This window comes from Natator depressus, chromosome 1, assembly GCF_965152275.1.
Source record: "Natator depressus isolate rNatDep1 chromosome 1, rNatDep2.hap1, whole genome shotgun sequence".
Classification (NCBI taxonomy): domain Eukaryota; kingdom Metazoa; phylum Chordata; order Testudines; family Cheloniidae; genus Natator; species Natator depressus.
The window spans coordinates 146,903,565-146,930,428 of NC_134234.1; the positions used below are offsets into that span (position 1 = coordinate 146,903,565).

Genomic DNA, 26,864 nt, shown 5'->3' on the forward strand with positions numbered 1-26,864 from the left:
TCATCCCTTCTGATATGGACAGAAATATCCAATATACTTGCTATGTTCACCTCCCCAGTGTAAATCAAAGATACAGACAGCATATTCACCCTTTAATGAAACTGCTTTACGCATGTATGTCACATACCTCAGATTAATCCACTCCTCAAAACAGTCTAGGATTATCACTTATTAAGCACGAACAACATGGGGAAATTAAGACCGCGTGCGCACGCACACACACACACACACACACACACAAAAATAAAGTGTATATCTCCATTTCATCCATGGTGTTTTTTATTTCAACTACAATTTCAGAAATTTTGAAATCATTGACAAATTAATCCCGATACATTATATATAGAGAATAGAGAGTATTAATTTGCTGTCAATTTGCTGATTTCAAAATTTCTGAAATTATAGTTCATATAAAAATACCACACTTGGATGGCTGGAATGGAGATATACATTTTATTTTTTAAGTTAGCACTGTGTTGAGAGGTACTGGTCACTGGATGGATCACGAACCTCATTGACATTGGTGGGTATGAATATATCCTTAAATTAACAGAACAGTAAGGATAAATTAACCACAAGCCCACACCTAAGACAAAAGTGGTATGTGACCCTACCCAGGAGTTTTGGACTTAAGAGGCGTTGAGTATTGTTTGGGTAAGGGTGTATGCATGTGCATGCATGCGTGTGCGGACAAGAAAAACACACAGAATCAGAAAGTAATACAGAGCAGCTGAAAGCACAGCGTATGACCCTGGAAGAAGTCTAGGGAGAGGTTTTTTGGGATCAGGGGTGCAGGTTGAATAATCTGTTTCCTGGTATTTGAGACCTTCTGCGTTCAGAGGCAGAGGATGTTTGTACATTCTTCATAAACAAACAACTACATCAAATAAATATCTGACCACCACCAATTTCTCTTTCTAACTGGAACAACCTACTAGATCCCAGATTTTTACCTAGCCATTTAGGTCAAAAGAGAGAGAACATTATAATGCAATATTTAATTTTAGTATATTTGTGTAAGTTGTGTTGACAGTAAGTATATTATTTATACATATTTGTTTCAGTGAGTGGGTATTTTAAATGAAAGATAATTCCCACCCCACCCTCCCCCCAGTGCTTCACATTACCGTGGCATTTTGGGCAAGACAAGTGTAGGACATCGAATTCAGAAAGGACCTCTTGGGTCACTTAGTACAGTAGTTCTTCGTGTGGGATGTCTTTCTTTGGCTGTTGCTAAAGAAATACAAAGTACAGTAACAGTACTCTATATTTGTACCCTATTTTAAGTGTGTAAAAGCCTTTCCATTTTGAAGTTACAAGAGAAATGAAAAACATGAAATAATTTGTCAAATGGGCAAAGTGGCTAGTTTTTACCTTGTAACTTAAAATAAATATCATGAAATGACCTCAACTTGAGGAAAAATTCAATTCCATTCTAACAGTAATTACACAAACAAAAACCAAAAAAACTAAAATCGCACCACAACACGGATGAAAAGCTCTATATGAACTTCAGCTTATAGAACAGCATCAAAAAAGGGCTTTTAATGGAAATGTGTTTACAATTCTACCTTATCAGACTTAATTTCCATTTATTGAAAATGGATGCCAAGGAAAAGTTTAAATACTTCTTGTCAATAGCAAGTCAAAATCATGTGGCAATTTTCTATTACAATTACATATTTTTTTTTAAATTGTTAAACATTTCTTAACTATTGGCAAATTCCCTGAAAACCACACTTTTATTAGGTCTGAAATAATGCTCTGTTTACATGTGACAACTTCTCAGTGTCATCATGGGAGCTGAATTCACAACAGCAGAGACTTGTCCAATAGTGTAGGTCTGAGAGGATAATTTTGTCATACATGTGTTCAGGGCCTGTAAAGTAGTGTGACAGTTGTTCACTCTAGATCAGTTGCAGTCTGATTTGCTTATAACATATTGTGATGAGGTAGACAAACCTCACACAAGACCAGGAGAGGAAAGCAAAAACAATTTTCCCTGGAGACAGGGGCTGAAGCCAGCCCTCTTTACTGCCTAGCTAGCGGTATCAAAATGGGAGGAAGTGCCTTCTGGCTGGAGGGGGCGGAAATGAAGGATAGTGCTTCTAAGATGGGCTAAGGTGACGCTTTTTGGCCTGAAGCAAAGCAAATCTGAGGGCTCAGCCGAGCATCCAAACTTTGGTAGATGGCTTGGACCAAACTTTTTGTTATCTTCTTGTTCCTTTTTAAAGAAAGGCAAGCTCCAGGAAGGGGCTTTATTTTGATCCATGCTCATACAGAGAACGTGGATTAAAAGCCACATTTAATTCAAACACTTAGGGTTTCCTAATACATCTTTAGTAAAATCAAGAACATTTGTCAGGTGTTTTAGTATAAGATGTTAACTTTAGGGTATTTTCTTCTTGTTATTTAGTAAAGAAAAAAGTGTAACAGTCAAGTTATATATGCAGGAATATCTACCCTAAACATTAACCTACTCACTCTTGTCTTCACCATAACATTCTGCCGTTTGCTGCTCCTGCAATTAGCAGAATTGGGCCTAAGCGAGTCCTAGACAAAAAAAAAAATCTGAAGATGTGTAGCCACTGCTCCACTTGTTCAAAGTGCTGAGTGACTAAATTCTGGGAAACTGTGTATGCTGCAGTATAACATATACATTTTAAACAATAATTTGTACATAAACGCAATATTTGAAAATAAACATGACAGTCTGAACAAGACAGAGCGGGTGATGATTGTGGGAAGCAACCAGATCATTCATCTGCGATTTGTCCATCTTTGTAATGTTTGCAGCTTGAGGGTTTTGTTAGTCTCTGAGTAAGAACGTACCTGTGTCCACACCCTGCACACTATTGCAATAATCTTTGTACAAAGTATGGCTTTTGAAGTATCATTTGAAAACCTCATAATTCGTTGGTCAATATTGTCCTGATAAAACGTACGTGGCAACATTGCATTTGAAGTTATAAGATACCACTGCATGGTCTTCTTAACACACGTTCTAAACTCAGGTTGGCGAATAGGTCTGTCTCAAACAAAGGAATGTGTGTTCTGCTTAATTTGCATTTAAGCACTAAACAGAATCATCAAGCAGGAAGGGAAACAAAAGAAGCTCCAATTGGTGAGGAAAAAGCAGCAGGGAACATCCTTTCCTATAGACATTCTGACTCCTGAATCTCAGCTGGGAATGTTTCCCAAGTGGCCGACTGACAATATCAAAAGGAGGGATAAAAACCCCAATGTACCCCTCCCTCTTTCTATTGCTGTCCTTCAATTCATGCACCAGAAGGGACAAATGAAGCAGCCACTGAACTGGAGAAGGGATTCTGACCTAACAAGTTTGATCAGTAACAGATTGCTGAGAGCATGTGGTGAGAAAAACTTTGCTTTGAATTTAACATAGATTGTTAAATTAGGCACCAGATCGGTTTTATCATTATTTTTCTTATAATCATTTCTGACTTAAAAGTACTCACTTAAAATCTTGCTCTTTGTGGTTAATAAACTTCTTTTATTAAAAAAAGATTAATTTTTTATCTAATCCAGCGTTTAAACTGAAGTGTCTGTGAAACTCCATTTGGAGTAACAAGGTGTGTGCATATTATTTCCGTGAAAGAAATATGGACTTAATATGAATTTGTATTGTCCAGGAGAGGGCTGGGCAACACAAGACATACTTTTCTGGGGGGACTAGCAGTATGTTGGGGTCACCCTGAAGTATAACCTTGGCTTAAGAGCCAAGGTGTGGCTGGTTGGCTGCAGCACACACACACACACACACAAACACAGCTGGGAGTGACTTGCACAGCAACTTGAGGCTGTTTGTGAGCAGTCTAGGCTGGAGGCTACAGAAGCAAAGCATTGTAACTCGAACCCCATGTTAGACAGCTGGGGCGACACAGCTACTCATGAGTCTGGATTGTACCCTGGGTATGTCAGTTAGATACGCTGATCTAATAGAAACAACTACCAAGATAGATATTCATCTGAACCTGGTCATGGAATTTGAATGTCTCTTTGTTACCTCCAAATTGGATTACAGCAACGTGCTCTGCAGAGGCCTATACTTGAAAACAGAGGTGGTGCCGAATACAACTACGAAGATTTTTTAAGTGCAGTATCGTAGCATAAACACATAGCACCAGTGCACACTGGCTGCAAACAGCCTTCCAGGTGGAGCTTAAACTATCGGTTTTGACTTATAACGTCTTGAATGTCCTTAGTGCCCATCTATACTGAGGGCTTGCCTCCCCTCTCTGAGTTAGTATTAGCAGAAACACTAAAGTTGGGTTTCAGAGTAGCAGCCATGTTAGTCTGTATCCGCAAAAAGAAAAGGAGGACTTGTGGCACCTTAGAGACTAACAAATTTATTTGAGCATAAGCTTTCATGAGCTACAGTGGGACTCTTTGGTGAAGGAGCTGGTGGCAGAGCATTCTCTCCAAAGGCCCCTTGACTTTGCAAGTCACACCATCCCACTGTGCTGAAATAAACCAAATGTATCGTCCCTTCAGGACATGCAGCTACATCCAACCTTTTGATCAGGCAACTACAGATATGGCTGTGAGCTGGATAGCTTTTGGAAATTTGATTTGATTAATAACATTTTTGTTGCCTAGTAGTTGTATGTATTGCTGTGGGATTTTATTTTAATTTATTTTTAATTTTTGCAGCTTGCCTGTAAATCATTGCAATGGCACATAGTGGCCTCATCTTGTATCTCTCTATGAAGAAGTGCAGTGGCATAAGGACATGGACTAGAGAAACATGAAGACCATACAAAGTTTACAGATTCTCTGAGTAAGATACAGAATGGGGTCCCATCTGTTATGTTGTTGCAACAGTTAAATAAAAGTATTTCACTGAAATCTGTGACTTCCAGCTGCAGTACTAGTAGCAGAAAACAAAAGTTCTTCATTTTAGCATTAAATCCCCGCTACAGTAAAAGACCTGAGTAAATTGATATATTTTGAACTGCATTTCAAATGTCACAAAAGCCAGGCTTTGGCAGATTGCGGTGAGTCAAGGAGAACAGGACCATGAGCCAATAACACTGTGTCCCCATAACTGGAGTTTAACTTTTGGATAGAAGCTGGTTTCAGTTTTTTGTCAAAATTTCACTTGGACCAACATTTTCCAGCTAGCTCTACTCTTAGTATAGACAGAAGCAGCTTGCCACTTAAAGCACAACTGCTGTGACTGTCTCAGAGACATCTGGATACCAATGTAGGGTCCTTCTACTTCATATCTAATCACCAACACCTTGGAGCAATCAATAAGCAAAAAGAGACCTCCAATCCCAGGTCTTATGTACTTACATCCAGTTGATTTTACTGAGGAGAGCAGCTATATTCTACAGTAATTAATGTTGTATTTCTATAAACACACTGGTAATGGTTAGTTGATTTTTTTTTAAAATTCTCCCCTTGATTCATTTTGGTAGAATAATAAATAAATTAAAACAGTAAAATATCTTACACTTCAGTTCCTTTAATTTTGTATAGAATCAATATGAAAACGGATAAGTTAAGTAAACAGAGCTCCATAAGACACAATATGACAAAAGTAAACTGTTCTGAAGTTGAGTTATTTTATGGAGAAGAGATTTAAGAGAGTCTCAGGAAATCAAAAGATAGGAAAAAAAATGTTGAAAACCTGGACAATACCCAATCCTGCTGAACAATCTGAAAGGCAACTAGATTCCTTTGTAAAGGTTGAGGGAAGGAAACTTGAAGGGATATTTCCTGCTCCCATTTTTGCAATCATATTTCTGCTCCAATCCCCTCTACATCCACAGCATCAGCCTTCTCCACTATACCATGCCTGGCCTATAGAAAATTTTCTTCTACTGGATTGTGTATGGAAATCGAAATACAGAAAGTCAGAGTCCTGCAGCTAACCTGTAACTCATTTTTCTGCTCTTAATCCATTCTTCCTTTCTAAAGGCTTCAATTCCCTGTCCTCTCACTCCAGGGGTGAAAGTAACTTAAAGGAAATACCGGTACGCTGGAGTCCTGAGAAGGGGGCGTGACCTCAACCGGAAGAGGCGGGGCCTTTAATACCCAGGCTGAGAGCCCCGGGTTCTTTAAATCACCCCTGGGCCCTATACATCGCCGACTGAGTCCCAGGGGCTCCCGGCTGCCACCGCTACCCCAGGGTTCGGGCGGAGATTTAAAAGGCCCGGGGCTCCGCTGCACTAGCAGCGGCTGGGAGCCCCTGATCCTTTAAATCACCCCCGAAGCCCTGCCGCTGTGACCCCGGGGCTCCGGCAGCTGGGCTCGGGAGGCAATTTAAAGGGCCCAGGGCTCCGGCCACTGCAGGGAGCCCCAGACCCTTTAAATCGCCAGTCTGGGAACCTGGTCCGGTCCGGCATGCCGCACCAGCTCTTGCCGGTACGCCAGACCGGACCGGACCAGCTTACTTTTAACCTCAAACCTGTCATCTTCTTCCTTCTCCTCCCACTTAATATCTCCTGATCACCTTACTTCTCCAAGCTTTCAATTTCCCTGTGAATGAAATGGTCCGTAGCTTTTCTGCTCTTAAGAAAATTATCATCATCTTCATCTTTTTGATTTCGAGGTTTACATCCTGGCTGCATATTGTGCAAAGGTGTACATTTCTGCCAATCTAGCAAGTCTGGTAGTTAATTTAACTGCAGCGTAAAAGCATTGTGTATGTTATCTTTTCTTTAATATGAATATGAATTAAGTTACCAATATCATATCAGAACATTCGCTGTTTACTTTGCCCGTATGTGCGTTAATAGATAGAAGAATAAAGTATCCCATTTTTAAATAACATATCCATTCGTATATTAAGTATTACATGTGAACAAATAATAGTTATTCTATTATTTTATTATTGGGCACTTCACCTCTCATTTTAACTTAACCCCCATCTGTGCAACTTCCATTTTCAAATCAACATGGAAGTTTAGAGTCTGATGCACTCGAAATTGCAGATAAACGAAAATCTAGGATCAAGCATACATTTGCAATGAAGTATCACCCTCCCACCCCCGTATTATTGCAACCTAAAAATTTAAACATTGTGTGTGTGGACGGGGAGGGGAGGGGCACACACATATTACTTACTTGCTTTGTTTTTCCATGCTGGCTACCCTGAGACTTTCCCAACGAGAATTAAGCAGATTCATTTGTTCTTGGATTTCATTTTCTTCATCATCTGAAAGCTTACCAACTGTTATAAGTTGACTCCCCACTTGCAAAACATTACCAACACGTCCCTGGTGAGCTGTTAATTCCATCATAAAGCCCTGAAAAAGAAAAGAAAAGTAAATCTTAACTAAGATTACAAGGAGGAGCGATACTTTGTAGAAATATCTTCAATTCCACATATTTTTTTTAAAAAAAGTATTAAGTTGGTTTAAACATTTATTTTAACTTTGGGACCCAATGTAAAAATAAATACATTGAAGCAAAGTCTCCAGCGCTAAATTTAAAGCCTCTAAAACCAAATGGAAAAGGAAAGAACAGGGACTGGCAATAACACCAGTGAAAATTTTATGATTCTTATGATTCTTAATGTACCATTCAAATAGATGAACAATAATTAATAGATGAAGTGTTTGCACTGGTTTCTCAGTCTCTGTGGTTCACATATACCTCGTGGGTGTGAAACTGCTCTTTGACTTCTTCTACATCACTGGATATATCTCCTTGTGCTTGTAATGCATCTTCAGTAGAGAGAAGCCATGTGAGTACTTCTTCTAAAGCAGTTTGGTAGCTGTCCAGGTCCACTACTACCTCCATCGGTGAGCTGCCAAATGACCTGTCTTCAGGAGTGTCCAAATACTGATCAAAAATAAAAAATAAGAATTTTGGCATTGAGCAGATGCTAATTGCACAAACAGCTACATTAAATGAATAATAGAATGCCAACCTCTTAATTTCATAGAGCAATCCTCTATTTTACAGAAGAATTTTGATAAATGGAGGATCTGGTCCAATGTAAAGGCAACTATTTGAATTCAGTAAAGTAATGACTATGAAAAAAATAGGCTAAATTCAGAAACAAAGAAAGTGAATGTTTTGTCCTAGAGCTCATGTTTTTCTACATTTAGAATAGTTATTACCCATGATATCAAAAGTTAAAGTTACACAAATGGCGTATGCTTTGGTAAGTATATTAAATAATTTTCTTCATTTCTACTTCTACCACCTGTCATTCAAGCACTTTTCTCTTTAGAATGACAGAAATATATTTAATTTCTAAAGCATCTTGCATAACTACACCATCCTAAATGCTTTACATAGCAGTGAACAACATGTTGGTACCGTTATCACCAGCATGCAGACAAACTGAAGCAAATGCAATATTAAACACTTTAAAATATTTTTAAATATATGCAATGGTGGATTAGACTAATCTGCAGAGTATCATTTATCAAAGATCACATTATAAAGTTCACACAAGGTTGCAAGTCACCAGAAAAAAAAATCCAGGAAAAAGTATCCACAATTATTATTATCCACTTTCCCCCCCGAGGGCCACCCACACATCTGCTCCCAGTCAAGTGCCATTTACAAGCAAATACTTCATGCCACCATGCTGCAGGTTAGAGAGAGAGTGAACAGTAACAAGCAACATTAAGTAGCCATTGTCCCTTTCACCCACTCCATCAGAGAAACTGTTATGAGACCGAGGTAAGAAATAAGGGGATTCTGAAGATGGTTTCACCCTGCTAATTAGTGAACAAGTTGTAGAGAAGGAAAAAAGTAAATCTGATTGCAAGTTAGGAGAATAATGATTTGTTTTCATCTTGCTTTTATCATGAAGGATCCCAAGGGTGTTTTAAAAACGGATGGAGTACTATATAGTAATCACTTCTACTGACATGCAGACAGCTACGGCAGCAATAAGAGATAGGAACTGCTCAAACTGTGCACAGTGGTTTAGGATTGAAAGTGAAGGTTTTCTTATCCAATTGAAATTAAAGGGGGAATTTAAAGTAGGCAGAATGTAATTATTCAGATTGAAATTTGGCAGCTCCACCCTCATAAATAGTGCCAAAGGATCTTCACAGAAAACAAGTGGTTAATGTAACTTTGGCATTACATCCCAGCCCCAAAAGACAGCACCAGTAATAAGCTGCCAATATTGTATGAAGAGGACCCACAAACATTTTCCTTGTTAATGTGTGAAAACCCTATGTCTCAGAAGCATGTGCACAGCAAGAAAGCAGAGGCAAACAACTGATTTGTTATGAGACAGTATTTTGTTGAAGCTGGGAAAGAAACTAAAGAGGAAAGAGGTAACAAGTAAGTATCCAAACAATTTCAGCTACCAACTAGCCCTGATAGTGCTTAGCTTATACATATCAAGATATCACATCCCAAGCTGAAATGATGCAGGAAGGTAAGAATATTAATCTTTGTTTGCAGTAATAAGTTCTCTCTTTTCATAGAGATTCACCATCATCCTCCTCTTTCTGTGAAACTGTGGTATATTCCTATCTCACCTGTGAAGCATTAGAGAAACATATCAAATTCTAGCAAAATGGAGGCGAGAGACTAAGGTTATCATATTTGTAGCACCAGAGATCTGTGGTCAAAGGGTTAGTTACAACATACTGGACAAGTTTCCTATCTGACAACTCTTCCCTCCGTAGATCCAAAATGAATTATTTTCTGATCTGTGTTAAAAGGGCAGAATTTAAAAACACATTGTCAACTCCTACTCCACTGAAAGGATATTTTTGAAAGCAAAGTGCTCCTAGTCATTTTGATCAAACTTCCTCATTCTCTCAGTTTCTCATGAAACCGTAAATATTGACTTTGATTTCAGAGTCAATAGGTGATCTGCATATAGTACAGTCAAAACAAAATGATAGCTCCACCCACACACGCAACCCAAAAGATAACTGGCCACACTTGAACCACATTCAGAACTCAACATAAAGAGGAGGAAGAAGTTGAGCAGGTAATTGGCACGTGGGGGATCACAGCAGTCACCCTGACCCCAGGGAGCTGAAAAGTGTGGCGTAGGGCAGACTGTATTGGAATTGTGAGCTATCAGTGTAAGAATTGAGGCGGGCAGGAAGAGGAAAGCAGTTCTGGTCCTTCTTGCAGGCTAGGAGAAGCTTTGCAGAGAACCGTGCAAGCATCAGTCATTTAACACAGAAACGGCCTACAGTAAGGTAAGACAAAGTGTGCCTCTTTTAGGGAGCAGCCTGCTTTGTGTCTCTGTTTTTGGGTTCTTGCACACGATCATTCTGAATTCTTAGAAACAAAGTAGTGTTACATTGGAAACTTCCAGCAAGAACATTCAATATTTTTATCTAACTTCTGTGTGTAACATAACACAAACCAGCTAGTCGTTCAATCAGGGCCACAGAGGGGACAAGACAGTCTCACTTCCTGCATTGGCTGACCACGAAAGGAGGAAGATTTCTCATGCACAGTGGAAAGAACCTAGATGTCTTCTTCCCTGCTGGCCCAAGCAGATGTCCCACCCTAGCGAGTAAGGTGGACATGTGTCATTTTTGTGCACATAATTTTCCTTCAGAATTTAGCCAGAAACAGATTGGGAAGGGCTGAAATGCTGTATATATGTCTATTTTCCCCCCTGACTAGCTGGCCCGAAAAGTAGTAGGAAGTTCTAAAGATCTCATAGAAAAGTCTGCTTTCATGAGACTTCTAACCCATTTTTTCCAGACTCAGGAAGAGTTTTTTAACATTTTGGAAAGCATCCCAATTTTTCAGTTGTTCTCCAAAGGGAACCCAGATTATAAACCCTTTGAGTTTCACTCATCCCAACTAGATATGTTTAAAAAAAATCCCCAAAAGTAATGCTGTAAAAAGGACTCACATTTAAGGACTTGGAAAATGAAGAGAGGAAGAAAAAAAAAAAAAGAGAGGAGAAAAAAAAAAAGAAGGCCTTTACATTCTGTCAAGATTAGAAGACCCCCAATGACTATGAATGTTTAAATTAAAGTTTTAGGAGAAAGAATGCAAGACCTGTGACCTTCAGACACTTAGAAAATCAGGCAGGCTTGGTAGCGGTTTCAATTGATTCACAGAGCTTAAAGATGGAAAGGATAGTCGCACCTGCTTTGAGCTTCTGCTTAAAATATTTTGCACTTCTCCCCCACTATTGTAGGATACATGATCCCAAAGTAAAAAAAAAAGAACAGACTCATGTCAGTAAGCACTGCACAGTATTTTACAGAGTTCATAAGCAGAATTTCTGACTTTCAAAAATAATTTTATCCCTAAACACTGAGGGCCCAATTCCACCCCCCTCACTCACATTGCATCGGTTCTTCCTCTCTACAAGCAGTCTCTTTGGGAAGACTGTGCTACTCATCATAAGGGTGGCAGAACTGAACTCTGCTTAAATTCAGAGAAATCTACTTGTAGTGAACTTATCTTTATAATGAAATAAAATAGAAGTCTCCTTATTTTTGCCCCAATACATTTCAATGAAAAATTGCAATTCCATCCAATAAAGTTAGATGTAGAACAAAAAAAGAAAATGGACTTCACTATATAAAAGTCCTACTCTACAACGGCAGAATTAAATATTTTAATGCATGGGCCCAAATCCCAGAAAGGAATCTATATGTTGGAAGGACTCCCATAGAAACCAGTGTGAGACTGAAATCATAAGAGTTGGCTTGTTCAAATCCCTTTGCAGGATTAAATATGAACATATACTTTATACAAACACACACACATACACACCTACACTCACACTAGGTTGTAGCATGGCATATTATTCAAGTTGCCTTACTCTTTCCAGTATAAAACCCTATTTTCCATGGCTTATAACTTTGCCCAGCTTTAACTGGGTTGAAATTTTTCATGCCTGATGTCTGCCTCAAGCTCAGTGTTTCTGAAAAGTTTCAGCCACAGTGGTTTTGCAGTTTCCAAGAACGAGGCTAGTGTAAAGCAGGTTGTTTTGCCTGAGTTAAAATTTTTTGTCAGCCTTTTCTTTGAAAAGTCCTAGTACCCTCATGCTATGTAGCAAGGACTTTAAATATGGCAGGAGGTGCCTTTGGTTGCTCTGTGAAAACATAACCAAATCTGGCCAAGTTATAAATCTTGGGCGGGGGGAGGGGAGGCTCACAGTTCACATATGTTGAGCAGAGATTTTTATGTAATTAATTTATTTATATTTTAGCATCTTAAATCCCCAGAATATTCCATCCACATTGAAAATGCTCCAGCCCGGGGCTACGCAGGACTTTCCCTGCCATTGTAGCCTTTGGGCTCCTTCAGACTATGCCAGGTCATAGCACATGCCTGGAGAGCAAGGAGCCTGCATGAATGGAGAGGGGAAAGAGCTGTACCTATGAAGAAGAAGATTGCAACAAGGAGCCTGGGCAGAAGAGACTGGGCCTGGAAGCTCACAGTGGGAGAGGGAAATTGGGATTGGAAGTGTAGTAGACCCAAACAGGCTGGAAAAGGACATCGGGATTGGGGGCAAAAGAGGGAAATTAAAAGGTTGGCGATTTTGAGTGCTGGACTTTGCAACCTGAATAACGTTCTTTGATGTAGTGTGCGCGTGGTTTTATATATTACACACACACAAATATTTTATATAGAAATAGTCTCAGCATTGAGGTTTGGTTTTATAAGAAATAGTTGTCTGACCTTCTGTTTATCATCACGTCTACCCAACCATGAATTTCTTTAGTTAGGTACTGGTTTTATTCACTCTCTAGAAATATTGTTTTGCTTACATTTGTGTATCAGTGTTGACATTTTTAGTCCACTAAATCCTTTATGCTGAATGTAAAACCATTGATATTCAAAATATTCCTGAAGACAGCAATATTTATATTTTCTTCTGTAAATGAAAAAATTTTCCACTCAGTAATTTAAAGCCAGGGCTCCAAAAGGTAATCACTAACATGACCTTGAGCATACAAGAATTAAACCAGCTTTTCTGATTGAACAGAATTATTTTCATCATAAAACCATTGCAAATTTATGATTTTGGTATGGTTAAAATGTCTCATCTAACCAATGTTATATGTAGTGTTGTTCTAGACATGTCAGTCCCAGGATATTAGAGACACAAGATGAGTAAGGTAATATGTTTTTTTCTGCATCAACTTCTGATGGTGAAAGCGACAAGCTTTCCAACTACACAGAGCTATTCTTCAGGTCTGGGAAAGGTACTCAGAGTGTCACACCTGTGTACAAGATGGAACAGATAGTTTAGCATAAGCAGTTTGCACATATCTAAGGTTTCAGAGTAATAGCTGTGTTAAGTCTGTAACTGCAAAAACGAACAGGAGGACTTGTGGCACCTTAGCGACTAACAAATTTATTTGAGCATAAGATTTCATGGGCTATATTCCATCCTATGCATCCAATGAAGTGGGCTGTAGCCCACAAAAGCTTACACTCAAATACATTTGTTAGTCTCTAAGGCCTGGTCTACACTAGGAGCTTATGTCGAATTTAGCAGCATTAAATCGAATTAACCCTACATCCGTCCACACAACGAAGCCATTTTTGTCGACATAAAGGGCTCTTAAAATCGATTTCTGTACTCCTCCCTGATGAAGGGACTAGCGCTGAAATCGACATCGCCTTTTCAAATTAGGGTTAGTGTGGACACAATTAGTCGGTATTAGCCTCCGAGAGCTATCCCACATTGCACCATTGTGACCGCTCTGGACAGCACTCTGAACTCGGATGCACTGGCCACGTGTACAGGAAAAGCCCTGGGAACTTTTGAATCTCGTTTCCTGTTTGAGCAGGCGAGCTCATCAGCACTGATGACCATGCAGAGCTTATCAGCACAGGTAACCATGCAGTCCCAGAATCGAAAAAAAGCTCCAGCAGGGACCAAACAGGAGGCACTGGATCCGATTGCTGTATGGGGAGACGAATCCATGCTATCAGAACTACGTTCCAAAAGACGAAATGCCAAAACATTTCAAAAAATCTCCGAGGCCATGATGGACAGAGCCTACAGCAGGGACACAACACAGTGCCACGTGAAACTTAAGGAGCTCAGACAAGCGTACCAGAAAACCAAAGAATCAAACGGATGCTCTGGGACAGAGCCCCAGACATGCTGCTTCTACACTGAATTGCGTGCAATTCTAGGTGGGGGGCCGCCACCACTACCCCACCCCTGTCCGTGGACTCCGACGATGGGGTACTCTCCGCCATGCCTGAGGATTTTGCAGATAGGGAAGATGAGGACGACGACGACGAGATTGAGGAGAGCACACAGCACACCGTTCTCCCCGACAGCCAGGATCTTTTTATCACCCTGACTGAAATACCCTCTCAACCCAACCAAGCTGGAGAAGGGACCTCTGGTGAGTGTACCTTTTAAAATATAATCCATGTTTTAAAAGCAAGCATTTTTTAATGATTAATTTGTCTTGAGGACTTGGGATGCATTCGTGGCCAGTACAGCTATTGGAAAATTCTGTTAACGTGTCTGGGGATGGAGCGGAAATCCTCCAGGGACATCTCCATGAAGCACTCCTGGAGGTACTCTAAAAGCCTTTGCAGAAGGTTTCTGGGGAGAGCAGCCTTATTCCGTCCTCCATGATAGGAAACTTTACAACGCCATGCTAGTAGCAAGTAATCTGGTATCATTGCATGACAAAGCCTGGCAGTGTATGGTCCCGGTGCTTGCTGGCGTTAAAGCAACATTGGTTCATCTCTCTGTGTTATCCTCAGGAGAGTGATATGGTTCATGATAACCTGGTTGAAATAGGGGAATTTAATTAAGGGGACATTCAGAGGTGCCCATTCCTACAGGGCTATTTGCCTGTGGCTGAAAAGAAATCCTCCCTGTAGTTAGCCAAGTGGTGGAGGCGGGGAGCATTGGCACTGAGCTGTTCACATTTGGCTAGCAGGGCTCTTCCCTGATACCAGCCGGTGGGGAGAGGGGTAAAGCGATCATCCCAGAGAATTGGATGGGGGGGAAGGGGTTAGTTTGGTTTCTCCTGCTGAACGTTAACAGGAAAACCGCAGCACTAAATGGCCAACTCAACGGGCTTTGCTTGGTATGGGAAAGGAGGGCGCTGCTGTTATGAAGGTTGCAGAAGCCGAAAGACTATGGCTTACCATGACCACCTGCAAGCCGAATTCTGTTGCCCGGCACTGCGTGCGTGATCTCTAACACCAAAGCCGCAGGCACTAAATATAAGATGCAAAATGCAACCTTGTACTGAAATCACATGTGCTATGTAATGTGAATAGTGTTGTGAAAGAGTATAGCCATTGCTCTGTAAAATGTATTTTTTTAAATACTTCACTCCCTTTTTTTCCTCCTGCAGCTGCAAATGTTTCAAGCCTCCCTCCTCCGTCCCAAAGGCTATCTCAGATAAGGCGGCGAAAAAAAGTACACGTGATGAAATGTTCTCTGAGCTCATGCAGTCGTCCGGCACAGACAGAGCTCAGCAGAATGTGTGGAGGGACACAGTAGCACAGTACAGGAAAGCGGCCAATAAATGTGAGGACAGAAGGGAGGATCTAGATGAGAGGTGGCGGCAGGAAGATCAGAGGAGGCAAGATGCAACTGTGGGGCTCCTGCAGGATCAAAGGGACATGCTCCGGTGTCTGGTGAAGGTTCAGGAACGACAGCAGGATCACAGACTGCCGCTGCAGCCCCTGCTTAACCACCCTCCCTTCTCCCCAAGTTCCACAGCCTCCTCACCCAGATGCCCAAGAACTTGGTGGGGGGGGGGCCTCCCGGCACCCAACCACTCCACCCCTGTGGACAGCCCAAGCAACAAAAGGCTGTCATTCAACAAGTTTTGAAGTGGCCTTTTCCTTCCCTCCTACCCTCCTCCCACACCCCACCCAGGCTACCTTGTGAGTTATCTCCCTATTTTTATAATCAATTAATTAAGAATACATGGTTTTTAAATGATAATGACTTTATTTCCTTTGCAAGCAAGCTGTGATCGAAGCAGGGAGGGTGGGTGGCTTACAGGGAATTAGAGTCAACCAAGGGGGTGGGTTTTCATCAAGGAGAAACAAACAAAAGTGTCACACAGTACCCTGGCCAGTCATGAAACTGGTTTTCAAAGCTTCTCTGATGTGCAGCACTTCCTGATGTGCTCGTCTAACTGCCCTGGTGTCTGGCTGCGTGTATTCAGCAGCCAGGTGATTTGCCTCAACTGCCAACCCCGCCATAAGCGTCTCCCCCTTAGTCTCACAGAGATTGTGGAGTACACAGCAAGCAGCAATAACAATGGGAATATTGGTTTCGCTGAGGTCTGAGCAAGTCAGTAAACTGTGCCAGTGACCCTTTAAACATCTAAATGCACACTACCACCATTCTGCACTTGCTCAGCCTATAGTTGAACAGCTCCTGACTACTGTCCAGGGTGCCCGTGTACGGCTTCATGAGCCAGGGCATTAAGCGGTAGGCTGGGTCCCCAAGGATAACTATAGGCATTTCAACATCCCCAACAGTTATTTTCTGGTCTGGGAAGTAAATCCCTTCCTGCAGCCATTTAAACAGACCAGAGGTCCTGAAGACATGAGCATCGTGAACCTTTCCCAGCCATCCCACGTTGATGTTGGTGAAACGTCCCTTGTGATCCACCAGTGCTTGGAGCACCACTGAAAAGTACCCCTTGCAGTTTACGTACTGGCTGCCTTGGTGGTCCGGTCCCAAGATAGGGATATGCGTTCCATCTATCGCCCCACCACAGTTAGGGAATCCCATTGCAGCAAAGCCGTCTAGTATGACCTGCACATTTTCCAGAGTCACTACCTTTGATAGCAGCAGCTCAATGACTGGGTTGGCTACTTGCATCACAGCAACCCCCACAGTAGATTTGCCCACTCCAAATTGATTCCCGACTGACCGGTAGCTGTCTGGCATTGCAAGCTTCCACAGGGCTATTGCCACTCGCTTCTAAACTGTGAGGGCTGCTCTCATCTTGGTATTCTTGTGCTTCAGGGCAGGGGAAAGCAAGTCACAAAGTTCCATGAAAGTGCCCTTACGCATGTGAAAGTTTCAGAGCCAGTGGGAATCATCCCAGACCTGCAACACTATGCGGTCCCACCAGTCTGTGCTTGTTTCCCAGGCCCAGAATCGGCGTTCCACAGCATGAGCCTGCCCCATTAACACCAGGATCTCCAAATTGCCGGGGACTGTGGTTTTAAACAAATCTGTGTCCATGTCATCACTCTTGTCACCACGCTGCCGTCGCCTCCTAGCCTGGTTTTTCAGGTTCTGGTTCTGCATAAACTGCATAATAATGTGCAAGGTGTTTACAATGGTCATAATGCTGCGGTGAGCTGAACGGGCTCCATCCTTGCCGTGCTATGCTGTCTGCTCGGGCAATCCAGGGAAAAGGGAGCAAAATGATTGTGTGCCGTTGCTTTCATGGAGGGGGGGTTGACTGACAACATTTACCCATAACCACCCGTAACAAATTTTTGGCCCCATCAGGCACTGGGAGCTCAGCCCAGAATTCCAATGAGCAGCAGGGACTGAGGGATAGCTACCCACAGTGCACCACTCGGAATGTCAATGCTTGCCACGGTACTGTGGACGCACACCGCCAAATTAATGTGCTTAGTATGGATGCATGCACTTGACTTTATACAATCTGTTCCCAAAAATCGACTTCTGTAAAATCAGAGTAATTTCGTACTGTATCATAGAATCATAGAATATCAGGGTTGGAAGGGACCTCAGCAGGTCATTTAGTCCAACCCCCTGCTCAAAGCAGGGCCAATCCCAACTAAATCATCCCAGCCAGGGCTTTGTCAAGCCTGACCTTAAAAATACCTAAGGAAGGAGATTCCACCATCTCCCTAGGTAACACATTGCAGTGTTTCACCACCCTCTTAGTGAAAAAGTTTTTCCTAATATCCAACCTAACCTCCCCCACTGCAACTTGAGACCATTACTCCTTGTTCTGTCATCAGCTACCACTGAGAACAGTCTGGAGCCATCCTCTTTAGAACCCCCTTTCAGGTAGTTGAAAGCAGCTATCAAATCCCCCCTCATTCTTCTCTTCCGCAGACAAAACAATCCCAGTTCCCTCAGCCTCTCCTCATAAGTCATGTGTTCCAGTCCCTTAATCATTTTTGTTGCCCTCCACTGGACTCTTTCCAATTTTTCCACATCCTTCTTGTAGTGTGGGGCCCAAAACTGGACACAGTACTCCAGATGAGGCCTCACCAATGTCGAAAAGAGGGGAACGATCACGTCTCTCAATCTGCTGGCAATGCCCCTATGTATACATCCCAAAATGGCATTGGCCTTCTTGGCAACAAGGGCACACTGTTGACTCATATCTAGCTTCTCATCCACTGTAACCCCTAGGTCCTTTTCTGCAGAACTGCTGCCGAGCCATTCGGTCCCTAGTCTGTAGTGGTACATTGGATTCTTCCGTCCAAAGTGCAGGACTCTGCACTTGTCCTTGTTGAACCTCATCAGATTTCTTTTGGCCCAATCCTCTAATTTGTCTAGGGCCCTCTGTATCCTATCCCTACCCTCCAGCGTATCTACCTCTCCTCTCAGTTTAGTGTCATCTGCAAACTTGCTGAGGGTGCAATCCACACCATCCTCCAGATCATTTATGAAGATATTGAACAAAACCGGCCTGAGAACCGACCCTTGGGGCACTCCACTTGATACCAGCTGCCAACTAGACATGGAGCCATTGATCACTACCCGTTGAGCCCGACAATCTAGCCAACTTTCTATCCACCTTATAGTCCATTCATCCAGCCCACACTTCTTTAACTTGCTGGCAAGAATACTGTGGGAGACCGTGTCAAAAGCTTTGCTAAAGTCAAGGAACAACACATCCACTGCTTTCCCCTCATCCACAGAGCCATTTATCTCGTCATAGAAGACAATTAGATTAGTCAGACATGACTTGTCCTTGGTGAATCCATGCTGACTGTTCCTGGTCACTTTCCTCTCCTCTAAGTGCTTCAGAATTGATTCCTTGAGGACCTGCTCCATGATTTTTCCAGGGACTGAGGTGAGGCTGACTGGCCTGTAGTTCCCAGGATCCTCCTCCTTCCCTTTTTTAAAGATGGGCACTACATTAGCCTTTTTCCAGTCATCCGGGACTGCCCCAGATCGCCATGAGTTTTCAAAGATAATGGCCAATGGCTCTGCAATCACATCCGCCAACTTCTTTAGCACTCTCAGATGCAGCACATCCGGCCCCATGGACTTGTGCTCGTCCAGATTTTCTAAATAGTCCCGAACCACTTCTTTCTCCACAGAGGGCTGGTCACCTCCTCCCCATGCTGTGCTGCCCAGTGCAGTAGTCTGGGGGCTGACCTTGTTCGTGAAGACAGAGGCAAAAAAAGCATTGAGTACATTAGCTTTTTCCACATCCTCTGTCACTTAGACAAGGCCTAAGGTGCCACAAGTACTCCTGCTCTTTTTGCATATATTCTAAGGGCCAGGATGAAGTGGCCCATTAGCACCCTCAGAGATTTCCACAACAACAACTTTAGCCACCACCACCTGTCTATTCAATTCTCTCTGCAACACTCCTACAATAGCATAAACTTCCCGGACACCAGGATCAGCTTCAACAATGGAATCCTACAGACAACTATATACAAAAAAACAATGCATCACCACACCTACTTTCATAAATCGAGTAACCATCCCAAACATACCCAGAAATTTGCTATCTATAGCCAGGCACTCATACCACAGAATAGGCTCCGAAGAGAAAGTCCAGAATATACACCTTAACACACTCAAAACTGCCTTCATCAAACAAGGACACTCCACCAGAGGAGTAGCTTACCGCAAGGAACAAGTCACTCAAATACCCTGAGAGAACCTGCTCAATACAGAAAGAAAACCCCCTCCCCTACCACATACCCCTAGTTGTCACCTACCACCCCACACTGGAACTCATATTGGGTATCAAACAACTAAAACCCATACTCAATGGGGACCTCAACCTGAACAATCTTTCCTGAACCCCTACTTCTGGCTTTCAAACAAACCCCAACCTCATCATCAGAAGCAAGCTCCTCACAGACCAGGACATGCAAACTCAAAGGAGCACCAGACCAACAGATGAACAGATGCAAAACCTGCAGATATATCGCCACTGCTATGATGATCAGTAACCCCCACAACATACCTTTCTAGATCCATGGGTCCTACGCACACGTATCACAACATATGGTGTACCTCATTCAGTGCACTAAATGCCCCAACAATTATGTGAGTGAAATCAATCACTATGCTCACATAGGAAAATGTTAAAAGACAAACATACCCTGTCGCCTGTGGGTGAACACTTTTCACAAAGCGATCACTCTATATCTGACTTACCAGTCCTTATCCTCAAAGGAAACCTGCACAACACTTTCAAAAGATGAGCTTGGGAGCTTAAATTCACAATTTTGCTAGACACGAAAAAACATGGTCTTAATAAACACACTGGATTTATGGCTTATTAGGACAATCTGTTACCCACTAATTCTCTCCCTCCCCACTCTTCCCCCCCCTTATAACTACAGGGGTGTTAATGGCCCACTTCGCCTTGAATGGTCTTTTAGAATATGTGTTAACAACTTATGCTAAAGTCTCTATTTAACCTTCTATTTAGCTGAGACACTAAGAACCTTTCCCAGACCTGAATTTAAATTTATAAAGATCTCTGTGTGGTCAAAAGCTTGTCTCTCTCACCAGCAGAAGTAGGCAGAATAAAATATATTACCTCACCCATCTTGTCTCTCTAATTACTTAACAATTGTCATTCATTTTCCCAGTGTACTAGAGCTAAGAATCAGAGTCATTCTAATGGTTAGCTTTCATATAGTACACTGCATGCAGTGTACTATATGATCAGTTGGCCTCTAAAAAAATAAATAAATAAAATACTGTTAACTTAAAGGGAATTGCACTTTTCATCTTAAAAATACTCCACCAATAACTAACTAACTAATCCTCACAGAAGACATTGTAAAATTGACATCATCATCACATATTTAATTGAGAGGCAACATGGTCCCATAGGTAGAGCACAAGCCTGGGATTCAGGAGACCTTGATTCTGTTCCTTGTTTGACACCAATCAGCTGTGTGATCTTGGGCAAGTCACTTCACCTGTCTGTGTTTTTCATTCATTTATCTGTTGTGTTAATTTAGACTGTAAGCTTTTTGCAACATGGACTGACTCTTGCTGTGCGTTTGTACAGTCTGGTACAAGAGGTCATGATCTTGGTTTAGTCATGTAGTTACTACCATAATAAGACAAATAAATGTGATGGGAATAAATAAAGGAGATGGAACTTGAAACGTAATACTAACACATTACACCTTAAAATGTTAATAATAGTCAGGGCCAGGAAGGTGGGCAACTGTGAAAGAACAAGGCCTTCTTTTAATGTTTTTCTTTTGGAATCCTATTTAAATAGAAAGCTTGTGTCCAAACCCACCATACTATCATTTCTATTTTGTTAGAAAAAATAGCTGAAGTAAATAAGCAAGCTTTTCTTTACAGAACAGGACATGCCCTTGCCATTTCAACTGACTGATTCTGTTTTTGGATGCACACCCTTTATAGAGCTGTCACACGGTAAGCACAAAATACAGTCCAATGAAATCATTGCTAAATGGAACAGAAATGTTGTACAAATTAGAGTCTTTAACATTTGCAATTCATCAGGGCTCAGATCCACCACAAGCGATTCAAATTCACATAAAGACTCTTCGGTGAATCCAAACTTACTGGGGGCCTATTTCTAAATACTTAATTTTGAACAGTCTCCTCAGATTCAAAGGATCTTAAATTACATAGTATGCCAGTGTACTATCCCTGCTCTCCCCTTTTTTGTGTTTAAGAAGGAGGGAAAAAACAATATTACTTGCCAGTTTCATTCTATGCTCAATGGGAAAGAAAAGGGTAACAATGTTGGTAATAGGAATGGAGAGGTGTTACAAAACTCTGATTTCTATGGCTACCCACAGCTGACAGATCTAGTATGGAAATGATTAAATCCTAAAAAAATGTTTTATGTTTAGTGACTGAATTTCTTCTCTGAGAGCAGTTTCTATACTTCATCTGTGCATCTTTAAGCTCTCCCCAGTGTGACCACAAGAGTCTCTGAATGCACCAGTTAAGTTTTTATGAGGACTGAATAACACATCAATCTGAATTTGAAAGCTGACCCTGGAACACGTTAATTTTTATTTCAAACAAACACAGCTTTCCTAGCACAATCAAAAGTTATGAATTATAATGAAAAGTTATCAATCCTCACTGGGTAAAATTATTTTTCCACACTTTTATAGAAGCATAAAAAAGTCAAAGACAGGAAATTATACAGCTAATTACTTATATTTAATTGAACAGTACCATGCCCCAAGGTCAACTTTCAAATACATTACAAGTATTTACTTTTATGCCTTTGTGAATATATTATAGCAACCCTAAAACACTTTGCAAGATATATTATATTTCATCTTTTGTCACTTGTACAAAAATGAAAAACATTTACTTTTACCCATTGATCCCCATTATTCTTCTTCTTCACTCCAAAATCTAACTCTGATGATCAGCATCTCTCATATCTCATACTGGAGGAAGTGCGAGATGGTGGGAGGTGATATAAGAATGTCACAAAGAGTTTACAAATATTGACTGTAGTAAATTTGAACTCCTCCAACATGATTCATTTAAAAACAACAGTTTGGGTTGACCCCAAGTTACTGGAAGACTAACCAGCCAAACATCCAGTGGAATGAAATCTGATATATTTAGAGGCTGATCCTGTCTTTGTTGCAGGAAATTAACTTCAGTGGGTCTCTGCAGAGGCAAAGGGGTACACCCACCTGGAGTTCATTGCAGGAAATGGGTTTATAAGCATGTTGAGAGTTCATCTGTTTCAATACTATCTGTGCAGGTTTCCTGTCTGTTTCAGGGGAACTTAAGTTATGGAACAGAACAAAAGGGCAAGAAAACCAAATAAAATAAGTAAGACCAGATAGTGTTTATGGGAATGTGTGAAAGGGACATTTATCTCAACAGTTTTCCCTAGTTTAGGAATTTATCGAAACCAGGTATTATTTTTTATTACATTATATTATATCCTCACATATTCTACTCCTCCCTTCCCTTGAATGCGCCAACTGCTGCTGTTTCTTTCCTGTAATCCCTTCGGACACATTCCATTGTGATACCTGACAGGCAAGAGGGTTTCCAAAGCTTGGGCTGCAGCCCGAGCCCTTAAGTCTACATTGCAATTAGACAGCCCCACTGCCCGAGCACTGAGAGCCAAAGTCAGCTGGCACAGGCCAGCCTCAAGTTTTTAATTACAAGATAGACATCCCTTTGAGGTTTCATTAACCAAAGTGACACCCGCACATCATACTAAGTATGGAACAGAGTCTAGTCAAGCACCACCAGTACTCTCACTAGGTATAGCAGGGACTGGGAGTGGACTGCAAGGTGGTTATAAAAATAATTGTTTGAAAAGCACAAGAGCAAGAGGGAGAGATAAAGGGAGTGAGGAAGTTCAAGATGGAAAAAAAAAGGTAAAATAAACTAAAAAAACCAGAACAAGAAATTAAGAAGCCCAAAGATACTTGACAATCAAAAGTAACAAACAAACAAACAAACAAAAAAAAATTACAAAAAATTAAACAGGGTTAAAAAAACACAATAAAAGGAAACAAAAAGTTTCTGAATCTGATGATATGGGACAGATGAACCAGAATTTATGACCCAGAGCTCTATACACAAGGGAATATTAAAAAGAGCGTGAAAGAGTATTTCTCTAGTTTCATTTTTTAAAAAATCATCTTTAATTAACTCATCCCAGAGGAACCAAGACTTTCATTGTCAAAAGAAGCTACCATTTTTGGTTTCCTCTGAAGTAGGCATTACTAGAGCTGAAGTTGCTGTCAGAAAATGCATCTGACGAAGTGGGTTTTAGCCCACGAAAGATTATGCCCAAATAAAGTTGTTTATCTCTAAGGTGCCAGAAGGACTCCTCATTGTTTTTGCTGATACACACTAACGCAGCTACCATTCTGAAACCTGTCAGAGAATTGTTTGTTTTAATTTTAAGCAAACCTGGAAAGAACAGCTTCAACCCAGCTGTGAGTATTTCCAAAGGTAGAGAAACAGGGTCTGGGACTGAGTCAGGAATCAAAAATACTGGTTTCAGCTGACAGTGGAGGCTTTTTGTTCTTTATTCATTTAAATAAACTAAATTCTAAAATACATAAATAGCTTTAAGAAATTGATATTTTAGAACTGATTATTCTCCAAATAGCTCTGAAACATAACCAGGTTATTAATTTTAAACAAAATTAAAATATGTAAGTAGAATATCTATTAAAAGTAATAAATAGGCTAATGCACAATCAGCTCTATAGGCAGGTTATATGCCTACCACCAGAGAACTCATGCAGTTACCTACGTAAGCACTGCATTATTACTGAGAGAAATGTCAAATGAGGGATAGCAGACTCAAAGATCATATTCATTCCTCTTTCTCTACAGACACACAGACAAAACAGGGACACTTCCACTGAAATTGTAGGTATTTTTGCCAAACAAGTCCTACAGGATTCAGGATCAAATCCACAGAAAGAAAGATAGAACAGTAAAAGAGGAGAAAAGCTACACAGTAAGCCACAGTTTTATTTTGTAGGGAGGTTAGTGCTCCTGTTTATGTGATAAGGATGCAATGTGTTATGAATTCCATCAATACCATTATAAAATACATATCTCATCTTGATTTCTCCATCTCTCCCAGTCACCCAGGGCAGCAACTCTGATGTCATAATAAAGACTATTCTCTCTCTTCTACCACAAATTGTATCTGGTCCTTTCTTTGTACTACCTTCCTTCCCATCTCTACCACCAAATTCCTGATGCTTGCCCCCAGCATCTCCTGCCTTTAACTACAGCAACCATCTTGCTGACTCTAGCATTGTGTGCATCCCTTATGTCTCTTCGCCAATAAACTGCTGATGCCTATCAATTCTCCCCCCCCCCCCACACACACACGAGTCCTTCCAACAGCTTCTCAGTTTCAGCAGGAAGACATTCAGGGATGTTATTCACCTTTAAAGATTGTCATAGCTCTATTCCTGCCTATGTATAACTTCTTTTCTTACCACCGCCTTTCTAGAGGCTATGTGCTGCCGAAGTAGAAGGTTTTGTTTCCTTCTGCAAGCAGCTCTGTGCCTGGAAAATTTTTCTTGAATCTGCTGCCCAGCTACCTCAATCTCCTGCTCAAAATTCCTTCTTAAGATTTAATTTCAGTCCGCCTTTCACTGATGACCCCTTAACCTAGTCTTCATGCTGCATACTACCCACTTATCCTGATAGAGGGAAGAAAAATGCTGGCAACCATATAGTTCGCTATAGTGCTCATCATTCCTGTATCTAAATTTGGTCTGGAAGTCCATAATGGATTAGAGGGACTTTCCAGTCTCTCTCCCTTTCTTGAATGTTCTGCCTGGTGTAGTGTGTGAATATTATTTATCATTCTGGTGACAGTGGAAACATTTATCAAAGAGAAAGACCTTGCAGAATGTCCTAAAGATCATCAGACTTCAAATTAATCTAATCTCCTCTGGAAGTTTAACAATTAAGTCTTGTCACTCAAGAATGCCAATGGAGCCCAGATTTGTTACCCTCCTGGACAAAGCTGTGTCTTTTTTTTCCTGAGAGACTGGTGTGGAGGATGTGTTCTGTACCACATAGGGATGGGCTGTTTAGATATGGAGATATAATATTTTATGATGGTGGGTAAATATAAATGTCAGAGTTGGGAGAGAAATGTATTTAATTTACAGTGTTTATTGTTTGTTTTAAATTTGATAAATGTATGCATACATTATACTAAACACATCTTATTGTAACATTCATCCTCACATTATTTGTCATACTCAGTGGTGTCAAGGACCTGATCCTGAAGACTGTCTCCACAAAACTCCCATGGATGGGAATGGCTGTTCTGCATTGAGAGACATTGTAACATTTTAAGACGCTTCCATCAGGGACATGGCACTTGACAGACAAGTCTGTAAGCAGCAACTACATGTACAAAAATGTTTTCCGGCAGAATAGATTTTACTAGTGACACATTCAGCATATAAAAAGAACCATGAGACAGCTAACAATAGGCATTTCTACGAGATCTAGTTCCTATAACTTCTGATAAACAGAACTAGCAAAATTATCTTCTACAGCTCCATCTGTTGACTCCTATTAACATGACAGGAACTATTAAAAAAAATCTTAAAAAGCTTAGATCTAAGAACTTGATTCACCCTCTAAGCATGCAAACAAGGCACTCAAACCTCTTAAAATTTGCCTTTTATATTAACCAAGGAACCAGGAAAAACAGATAAATAAAATAGAATACAATGAAAAAGCTAAATTATGATTTTTCAAACAGGGGAGGATAGAACAAACTTTTAAAGAAATAAATATTTTTTTCTGTTTTTCCCTGAAGGGCTGGTATTGCTTTCCATTACTGCCTCACTAAAGCCAACAAATTTATTTGAGCATCAGCTTTCGTGGGCTACAGCCCATTTCATCAGATGTATGCAGTGGAAAATACAGTAGGACGATTTTATATACACAGAGAACATGAAACAATGGGTGTTACCATACACACTATAACGAGAGTGATCAGTTAATGTGAGCTATTACCAGTAGGAGAGAAAAACACAACCTTTTGTAGTGATAATCAAGGTGGGCCATTTCCAGCAGTTGACAAGAACATGGGAGAAAACATAAACATGGGGAAATAGTTTTACTTTATGTAATGACACATCCACTCCCAGTCTTTATTCAAGCCTAATTTAACAGTGTCCAGTTTGCAAATTAATTCCAATTCAGCAGTCTCTCATTGTGTCCTCTGTTTCCAGATCCAATTTAAGCT

The 26,864-nt window shown here is 40.9% G+C and overlaps 1 protein-coding gene across 6 annotated transcripts in view; it reads right to left on the minus strand.

The window, feature by feature from the left end:
* DMD (dystrophin) overlaps positions 1-26,864 on the minus strand; it is a 1,886,383-nt gene that overhangs the window by 1,297,944 nt on the left and 561,575 nt on the right. For all 6 annotated transcript variants that reach the window (XM_074968560.1, XM_074968534.1, XM_074968525.1 and 3 more), the window contains 2 exons: positions 7,627-7,815; positions 7,096-7,277 (listed from right to left, as the gene is read on the minus strand). In XM_074968560.1, coding sequence (XP_074824661.1) covers positions 7,096-7,277; positions 7,627-7,815 — 371 coding nt within the window. The remainder of the gene's footprint in view (positions 1-7,095; positions 7,278-7,626; positions 7,816-26,864) is intronic.